Genomic DNA, 9,556 nt, shown 5'->3' with positions numbered 1-9,556 from the left:
TCTGCCACTCTCCTGGTCTGTCTGCTCCACCCTGCCACAGGAACCCTGTCTAGGGGAGATCTGGGGAAGGCCTCTTTCCAGGCCCCAAGTGGGAGGGATGTGCAAACTAAACGGGTGGCCCAGCTGGAGCTGGGCTTGGGGACAGAGGGAGAGAACAGGAACTAGCTCCAAGGCTGGAGAAGTCTTCTTTGTCTCTTTCATACAGAATTGGGATCAGACTCCTAGTGGTTCTATGCCGTTGGCGGGGACTGAGGCCAGGTCAGAAAGATATGAGGTAAAAGAGACTGACCCAGGATGGAAGTGGAGTGCAAGCCACTGCCTGGGTTTGTAATTCTATGGAAGCCTGGCAGATATCAGGGTTACCCACAAGGGATCTTCTCTCCTCAACTGGGGTGAGGTGGCTCCTACACACCCTGGCAGCCGGCCCCAATGCTAGTGGCCTTGGCGTCCTACCTTTTTTTTTTTTTTTTTTTTTTTAGTTTTGGCTGGAGCTCTTAGACCCGCCCAGCCCCATTTGGGACCCCTTTCCTAATCCATTTAGGCCATCTGGAAATTAGCTGGCTTTCCCCGCTCCAAATCTTTTGGATTGAGGGACAGGGAGGTCATTGGCAAAGTCTGGCGCTAACCGAGGAGAGCAGCGCTCAGACACAGCTGGAGAGCAGGGCTACAGCAGCGGGGCAGCACAGATCGGGCATGGGGAAGACCCCTGCGTGAGTGTTCGCCAGGCACTGGGCGGCTGAGCACTTTCTAAGGTGCGCAGGCGTCTCGGGCGAGACGGCGCTGAGGGCGTCGTTGCCCGCGGGAGGAGCAGCAGGTTTCTCCGGCTCAAGGGCTCAAGGTTGTAAGAGTCAGTCAGGAGCGGTGGGAAACACCAGCCTCCGTCACCGGTATTTAAGCGAAAGTGAAGCCGAAGGGCAGAACCCGGATGTTGTCAGGTTTGCGGTCGGCGACCCCGCCAGCTTCCAAGAGGGCAGCTGCGTTGTGCCAATAGACGAGAAGCCCACTAGGAGGCGCGCCAGAGGCACTTCCGCCCGGTTCTCCTTCCCACAGTCTGCGGCGGGGCAAGATGGCGGCGCTCAGGGCTCTGTGCCGCCTCCGGGGCGTCGCGGCCCAGGTGCTGCGGCCTGGGGCTGGAGGCCGACTGCCGATTCAGCCCAGCAGGTGAGACTAATGGCAGCCCTCCATGCGCTATGCCCGGGGCTTGGGTTTCTCGAGTCTGGGGACTCCACGGGCCCTATGACCCCCACCCCGCCCCAGGAAAGAATGACCCAGGCCCATGACCCCCAGGACTGCAGTGTCGGGCTCCAGGATGCAGTGGCCCTTGCTCTGGCCGCGGGAGGAAAGACGGTCTTGAGCTCTGTCTGCCAGGGGTGAAATCAGTTGGAGGGGAGACTCTGCCCTTAAGCGTAGTTATACTGTCACCCTCCCCTTATACCCTGCTACTTCTCCCAAACTTCACCACGGGTGGGGTGTGCGACTAGTGAAAGTCTCCTTAGACACTGTGGAGGAAAAGGAAAGCACCTCGATGGACTTAAAGGTCGAAAGTAAACCAAGAACCTCCCAGGTTGGCCCCAGTTTATCGCCCTGGTTATATTTTAGCTGAGCCAAGGAGCCAGCATGACCCACCCCCCTCCCTTTCTTTTCTTATTCTTCGGTTGACCTTGAATAAACACCTTTCTTGAACTCATATTCACCAGAATAGGAATATGCATATGACCAAAATTTAAAAGAGCTGAGATCCCCAACCATGCATGCAGAGGGATGATGGGTGAAGTGACTCTGGAAATAAGTTGTTAGTGAGAATGGAACTTGTAGTGTTCCAGTTTGTTTTGCGAAAGCTACACAACTCTATGTCAATGACTTGGCATTGAAGAATCCAAGACACTCGTTCCTGGGCCCACTTGAAAGTGTGTGGGAACAGAGGAACCAAGCACTGTTCAGGCCCTTTGGGATCTGTCATTAACTCTCCAGAGGTGCTCGGCAGTGGCAGCCAGATGTGGAATGGGCAGAACAGTTTGGAGGAGCTGTCATGTACCCCACCAAGGACACAGCCCACTGGAAGCCTCCACCTTGGAATGGTGAGTGTCCAGACCCACTGTCCCAACCCACACCCTTCCCAACCCACACCCTTCCCTACACCAAGCTGACTTCTAAGTGCTCCTGAGCACTCTGTCTCAGGCAAATTTTAGCCTCCAACCCTTCTTGCTTCTTTAACGTTGCAACTCAAAGAACTTAATAATAGTGATAATGGGAGATATTTGTCAAGCAGAACATTCCAAGAGAAAAGAAAGAGTAGGTCCCAGCCAACCTTCCAAGGTCCCTACCAAATTTATATCTTTAGCTTTCAGGTTTTTCCAGAGGTTCCATCTCCCTCTCTAGACAAGGTGGTTTTCCCATTGGCACCCAGATGAAACCTTACTGAATACAAAACATTTCCCCCCATCAAAACTAGCTCTTCCTTTTGATTTTTAATTTTAATCAGTGCCTCCCTCATTCTCTGAATCCCTCAGGATTGATACTTCTTAGATGTCTTTGGCTCTTTTTTCTCTCTTGCTCTCTATGTCTATGTCCAATTAGTCATCGAACCATGCATATTCTTTAATAATGTTTCATATGTGGTCGTCTCTCCCTTTCTTGTTCAGATTTATTTTGTATTAGACCTTAATTATTTCAGGAGTCTCTTTGCTGGGTTCCTGCCACTGATCTTGTCCCATTCTAGCTATCTTATACAATGTCATCACTCTTATCTTCCCCAAACATCATTTTACCATGTCATTCATTTTTTTGCTCCAAAACCTTCAAAAGCATGTCCAGTTACCTTTCAAAAACTTAATAGTAACAACAGCTTACCATGTGCTAAGTGTTTTTGTATGAATTATTATTTCACTTAGCGTTACAACAACCATATGAAAGTGATATTAATGTTATCCCAATTTTGAGGAAATTATGGTCTAAGGAGGTTAAAATATGATCAAGGGCACAGGTGGATTTGTACTCAGGTCTATCACCCCAAATCCAATGGTGAAAAATTTTCGTTGCAAAGGTAGACTCCGGTTTCAGATCTCAACTCCATTTACCAGTGAATAAAGTACCTACTTCATAGCATTATTGTAAGTATTAAATGAGATACTAATAACATAAACCACTTAGTGTAGTGACTGGCTCATGACAAGTGTTGTTAATAATACTGGTAATAGAACCACTACCCTTTGCTGTCTGCCAACACTAATCTGCCTCTTGGTGGAAACAAGCTCCACAGATACTTACTTCCTTGTTTCTAAGATTTGACCTGTGTTCATTCCATACGTCTCCTCTCTACCTGTCTGAATCATTCCTGTATTTAGGAAACAACTCAGATCTTGCCTCCACGAAGTCTTCACAATGTTCTTTCCTTCCTTTAAGTACTTAACGGCTAAACTACTTGGTAACTTGTACATTTGACCTGTGTTACTAGTTTCACACATGTATTTATTCCCCAAATTAAATTGTAAGCCTCTTGAGGGTAAAAACTGTCACTTAATAGTAGTAAGAATATACATTTCCTGATTAGTTGGCCATTCATCAGATACATATAAAGGGTAGTGTATCTTAGTGGTTAAGAGTGTTGAGTCTGGAACTGAACAGGCTGAGTTAAATCCTGGCTCTGCCACTTACTAGCTCTGTGAGAATTCATTTATCCTTCTTGGCTTCAGTTCCTCCAATAAAACGGGGATAATAATAGTATCTACTACTCATGTGGTTGTTGAGAGAATTTAATTAAAATAAGTAAAGTGCTTAAGAGTGGTGGCTATACATAGTGAGGATTTTATAAGTGTTATCTATTGTGTATTTTTAAAAAAGATATTCTGGGAGATATGGAAAGAGGTTCATGGTCCCTCTCATCAGAAAGTTTAAGGGGAGGGTATAGCTCAGTGGTAGAGTGCAGGCTTAGCATACATGAGGTCCTGGGTTCAATCCCCAGTAGCTTCATTAAAATAAACAAACAAACCTAATTGCCTCCCCCTCAAAACAAAAACAAAACAAAACCCCAGAAAGTTTAGATCTCCCTTCCTTTCTCCCATTTATTGGTCTTTCTGGTTTTGTTAAAGATTAGGAAAATTATCAGGGTATAGAATGTCTATAGGGAGATGCTGACTTCTTGCTGTCTCTTGGGGGTTCTCAAGAGAATTACTATTTGGCTCAACTATTTTCCACACTTCTCAGATGTGGACCCTCCAAAGGACACATTGGTGTCGAACCTGACCCTGAACTTTGGGCCCCAGCACCCAGCAGCCCATGGAGTCCTGCGACTAGTGATGGAATTGAGTGGGGAGATGGTGCGGAAGTGTGACCCTCACATCGGGCTGCTGCACCGAGGCACTGAGAAGCTCATTGAATACAAGACCTATCTGCAGGTGGGGGGTGAACAGGGGCCTGTTGATAGGATCTGGGGATACTGTAGCCTGGGACTTTGCCAATCTGCTGCCCCAAAACCCCAGGAGAAAAGAGTGTTGAGGGGAGTGGCCTGTTGAGGTTATTAGGACGGTTTTGGTTGGGAGGATGGAGGAATGTGGCAGGGGATGCTTGACCTGAATCATCTGGATTTGATTTATCCAACAGAAATGTTTTGGAGCTGGAGCTACACTCCCAGCTTTTCTCTGGCTGATTTTTGGCTGGCCCCTTTACCCTCACTCTAGTGCCTCAGTTTCCCTGTTCTTATTTATACTAGTACGTCAAAGCTGGTGTCCTTGGGGTCAGGGAAAGAGGAGAGAAACGTCAGCTCCCTAGGACTAACAGCTGATTCTTGTATTTTCCAGCTGACTTAAGTTTGTTTTTGAAATCCTCGGTGAGTCAGAGTGACGGGGAGGGAGTTTGTGACAGAGTTTGCCGTTTTTAGGAGAACTGTGTGACCCAAGTGGTGATGGTCAGATTTTGGAGAAACTGGATCTGGGCTAGGAATCTGAAATTTTTTTTCTTACTGTCATGAAGTAAGGTCTTGATAACAGAGGATGATGGGGTTAGGACCCACTGACCAGAATGTGATTCCTCCAGAGAGTCCGGGCAATGATGGTTTCTGGTCCCAGAGTCCGTGGAGTTAACCCCTGTAGCATCATCCACGTCACAGTGACATCAGGATAAGAACTAGCTGTCCCAAAGAGAACATCTTAGCTCCGCCTCCTTCCTGGAAGCTGAAGCTAGTTCAGCGAACAGCTGGGACTTTGGTTTCTTGGTATTTTAGGGAAGAACTGTTTCTAACTGACTGTTCCTGTGGAAACAAATCCCATCCTTCTTGGTGCTTTTCCTTAATTTCCTCCTAAGGCTAATTACCTTTCTCCTTCAATATCTCAGAGAGGTGTTCTTTGACAGAGCTGTCACTTGGCCCAGAAGACTTGATTGGCAGTGGTATGCTGGAGCCAGCTCATACTGGCTCACAAGAACAGATTGTTACATGTTTAAGAATTTTATGAGCCAGTTGTGAAACACAGCCATTATTAAAAATTAAAGTGTATTAGCTTGCTACTTAATACATTATATTAAAAACCAAGGTAAGAAGTATCAAAATCCACAGCTTCATTATTTTACTACACTGTATTAGGCTGTGTTCTTGAGGTATTTACTTCCGTTGTATCTGGATAGTGGAAATACTGTACAATGGTGTGCTACTCTTCTCAGTGCCGTGTTCAGTTATATAATGTTGGTAGTTTGAATTGGACCTGGTAGGAGTATTTTCACCGTGGAAATTGGCAAACAGCAAATCAGGGTGTTCCCCTCCACCATCACTTCAGAAAGCTGGTTTTTAACCATTTACCAGCATGCTACTTGATATTGGGGTGTTTCATCCTGCTTTGCTAAGGCTCCTGAGATTGGGAAGGTTTATGCAGCACCAACCTCTGATGCCCACTGAGAGCAGCCAGACTAAAGGTTCCTGGACCTGTTATATGTGAGCCAGATTCCTGCCTCTTCCCAGGCCCTTCCATACTTTGACCGACTAGACTATGTGTCCATGATGTGTAACGAACAGGCCTACTCACTGGCTGTGGAGAAGTTGCTCAACATCCAGCCTCCTCCTCGAGCACAGTGGATCCGAGGTACGCCCCCTCCCTTTCCTGGGCTGCTGTGAGGACAGCACAGTGCCCCTGCCCCCATCTTAGGAGCCCTGAACCTGAACTTGGTATGCAGACCCCAGACTCTGCCCGGATCTGCTCTGTCAGCCTGGATCCTTGGCTTCTGTATCCCTCTCTTGTTGTCACCTCTCCACAGTGCTGTTTGGAGAAATCACACGGCTTTTGAACCACATCATGGCTGTGACCACACATGCCCTGGACATTGGGGCCATGACCCCTTTCTTCTGGATGTTTGAAGAAAGGGAGAAGGTATGAGAAGGAGAAAAGAAAATGAAAAGGGAAGTAGGTGCAGGAAGTAGGGAAGGTACGAAGGAGACGAGAGTAAAAGGAGAGAGAACATAGGGAGAACATTTGAGGGGAGAAGGTATATTTAACCTGGGTTATTTTCTTAAGGAACTCTGTCATGAGGGGTTAGTTGGGCACAAGAAGGCTGGGGGCAGGGGAGTGGACCACCTTGTTGTTGGACTTAGGGTCCCAGGACTTTGTCATATGTTACTAATTCCCAATGTGTCCTATCAAGATGTTTGAGTTCTACGAGCGAGTGTCGGGAGCTCGGATGCATGCTGCTTATGTCCGGCCGGGAGGTGTGCACCAGGTGAGCATGCTTCCCTGCCTCCCTGACCTTCCAGGCCATGCCTATATCCTCTGTGGCCACTGGAGGGCAGCCCTGGCCAGTGGAAAGGCTGACCCTGTAGCCCTGAGGCGGGAGGGCTGAGCTGGCTCTCCTTAGTGGAGGCTCTGCTGCTTTCACTATTGATCCTCCATTTGGCTTCTAGGACCTACCCCTTGGGCTTATGGATGACATTTATCAGTTTTCTAAGAACTTCTCTCTTCGGATTGATGAGTTGGAGGAGGTAAGATAGGAGTCAATGGGGAAAACCCTTCTTTTCCCCCAAGAAGGGTTTGTGGGGTTTTAGTCCCCAGATACAAAGAAATAGAGAGGTGTTTGAAGAGTGTCATGAAGAGTGTTCACACACCCATTTTCTTTATCAACAGATGCTGACCAACAATAGGATCTGGCGAAATCGAACAGTTGACATCGGGGTTATAACGGCGGAGGACGCACTTAACTATGGTTTTAGGTGGGAGGAGTAAGACTTCTCTCCTTAGGGGTGGATGGGTTCCAGCATAATATCTTGGCTTCAGGTGTGGCACCTTCCTTGCTGAGTTTATATCCCATGCCCACGATGTGTGGGAGGGAGAGGGGAGACTAAGGAAGAGAGCAGGCCTCCAAGGACAGTGACCCGTATTCCCATTATCCTCCGTACAGTGGGGTGATGCTCCGGGGCTCAGGCATCCAGTGGGACCTGCGGAAGACCCAGCCTTATGATGTTTATGACCAGGTGGAGTTTGATGTTCCTGTTGGTTCTCGAGGGGACTGCTATGATAGGTAAGGCCCCAATCCTTTCTTAGCTCATTGTCCAGCTAGTTTCCCTGTCTAACTTTTCTCTTGGCTACTTTCTTCTTTCTTATACTTTGGAGCTCTTGTGTGTGTTAAACTAGGTTGCTTTTTAAAGCACTTTCACATATGTGACATCTTATTTCACCTTTACATTCTCTTTATGTCTTAGATGGAACTAGTTTTGGCTGCATCTTATAGCTGAGAAAGCTGAGTCATAAAAGTTAGGGATTAGCCTGGGACTCTCTGTTAGTAGCACTTGAGATTAGACTCCTCCTAATCCAGCGCTCTTTCCATTAGATTCTAAATTTCAAATTCCACTTCTCTTTACTGACTTGAGTAAGAATTGCTACTGTTTTCTTTTTTGAGGCAGTTTGACTCTCACCTATTCTACATTCCAGAAAGTGTTTGAGGGTAATTAAAGAGGGAAACACTACTGAACATGGGCTGAGAAAACTAGGAGAGGATTTGGGGAAGGGCCCAATACTAGAATCAGAAGACTAGGTTTTATATGGGTGGCCAGGCTGTACTAGGAGAAAAGAATGAGGAAAGTTACCTAGCACTGTTCACATCGGCTATGGGCATCCTCCCAGCCTCACATCTGATCCTCTGACTACTCTTCTCTTGCTCTGTCTTATTTGCTTCAGGTACCTGTGTCGGGTGGAGGAGATGCGCCAGTCCCTTCGAATCATCTCACAGTGTCTGAACAAGATGCCTCCCGGGGAGATCAAGGTTGATGATGCCAAAGTGTCTCCACCTAAACGAGCAGAGATGAAGGTTGGCTACAGGGGAAGGGAAAAGAGGTCTTGGAAAGGGGGCAGTGACTGGGGAGGGGTATCTTTGGATTAAATCCTGCTTTTCAGTTTTCCTTTTTCAGAGACTTCATTCACTGTATAAAATTCTTAACCTCCTATAGTCTCCTCTCTTACTCTGTATCTTCTTGCTCACTGACTTACATGTGGGATTTTAGTCTCCCTGTGGGTAGAGATTATTTTCTGTAGGAGGGAAGACAGTTTGGGTTTGGCTTACCGATGCTCCCTTTTTCCTCTTCCCAGACGTCTATGGAGTCACTGATTCATCACTTTAAATTGTATACTGAGGGCTACCAAGTTCCTCCAGGGGCCACATACACTGCCATTGAGGCTCCTAAGGTGAGGAGAGAAGGGGAGGGAAAAGACAGTATGTGGAGTGGGTGATTGGAGATAGATGTTCAAATAAATGCTTGTTAATCAGTCAGAGAGGGTACATGAGGGTGAGTGGAGAGGTTTTGTTGGCAGAGAAAGATGTTCTTCTGATAATGGAGGAACTTCTTCCCTGGACAGGGAGAGTTTGGGGTGTACCTGGTATCTGATGGCAGCAGCCGCCCTTATCGATGCAAGATCAAGGCTCCTGGTTTTGCCCACCTGGTAAGAACCAACCCCAGTGATTCTGACTCCAATACATGAATCCAATAATTAATGACCTTGGTTAAAATTTTTATGAACTTTTATTCCTTCTCCTCCCACCCTGCTAATCTTGCCTAATACTGTTGCTGTCTCATTCTCTCCAGGCTGGTTTGGACAAGATGTCTAAGGGACACATGTTGGCGGATGTCGTTGCCATCATAGGTACAAGGCCTGTTGTGTAGTAGAGACATTCTAGGCAAGGGAGTTTGGGACTCTGGGAACAGAAATTGAACACTTCCTGTTCAGCATGGAATAGGGGCACAGATTCAAATCCTCAGTCTCCTGGGTACAGTAGTGAGTTCTAGATCCTCAGTAACATCAGTTTTTTTCCTCCTCCCCTGACCTCCTAGGTACCCAAGATATTGTGTTTGGAGAAGTAGATCGGTGAGCAGAGGGACAGCATTGGATCTCCCTGCCTGCCTGCATCGTTTGCGGAGTCTGTCCATTGTTGGAAATGGGCCTCTGTGTGTGTGTGTACACGTACATGAATGCTTAGTTGTCAGGCTTTCTATGCATGTACTGAAAAAAGAGAAATTATAATAAATTAACCACCTTCTGGCCCCATGCACAGACGTCTGGTATGTCTTTCTCAGTATCTTATTGTCTTT

At 47.0% G+C, this 9,556-nt stretch overlaps 1 protein-coding gene across 1 annotated transcript; it reads left to right on the top strand.

The window, feature by feature from the left end:
• The first annotated feature begins 1,002 nt into the window (after positions 1 to 1,002).
• NDUFS2 (NADH:ubiquinone oxidoreductase core subunit S2) lies at positions 1,003 to 9,516 on the top strand. Its single transcript, XM_006173969.3, has 14 exons — positions 1,003 to 1,161; positions 1,972 to 2,078; positions 4,204 to 4,394; positions 5,948 to 6,068; positions 6,241 to 6,353; positions 6,625 to 6,699; positions 6,881 to 6,958; positions 7,101 to 7,186; positions 7,375 to 7,494; positions 8,151 to 8,280; positions 8,559 to 8,654; positions 8,826 to 8,909; positions 9,053 to 9,110; positions 9,299 to 9,516. Exons 1-14 carry the CDS (start codon positions 1,067 to 1,069, stop codon positions 9,334 to 9,336), a joined length of 1,392 nt encoding a protein of 463 aa, XP_006174031.1. The 5' UTR covers positions 1,003 to 1,066; the 3' UTR covers positions 9,337 to 9,516.
• Positions 9,517 to 9,556: the final 40 nt, after the last annotated feature.

The sequence above is a fragment of the Camelus ferus genome, chromosome 21, assembly GCF_009834535.1.
Source record: "Camelus ferus isolate YT-003-E chromosome 21, BCGSAC_Cfer_1.0, whole genome shotgun sequence".
Lineage (NCBI taxonomy): Eukaryota > Metazoa > Chordata > Mammalia > Artiodactyla > Camelidae > Camelus > Camelus ferus.
The sequence above is the reverse complement of the archived record's forward strand: the minus strand, read 5'-3'. Positions and strand labels throughout refer to the sequence as shown.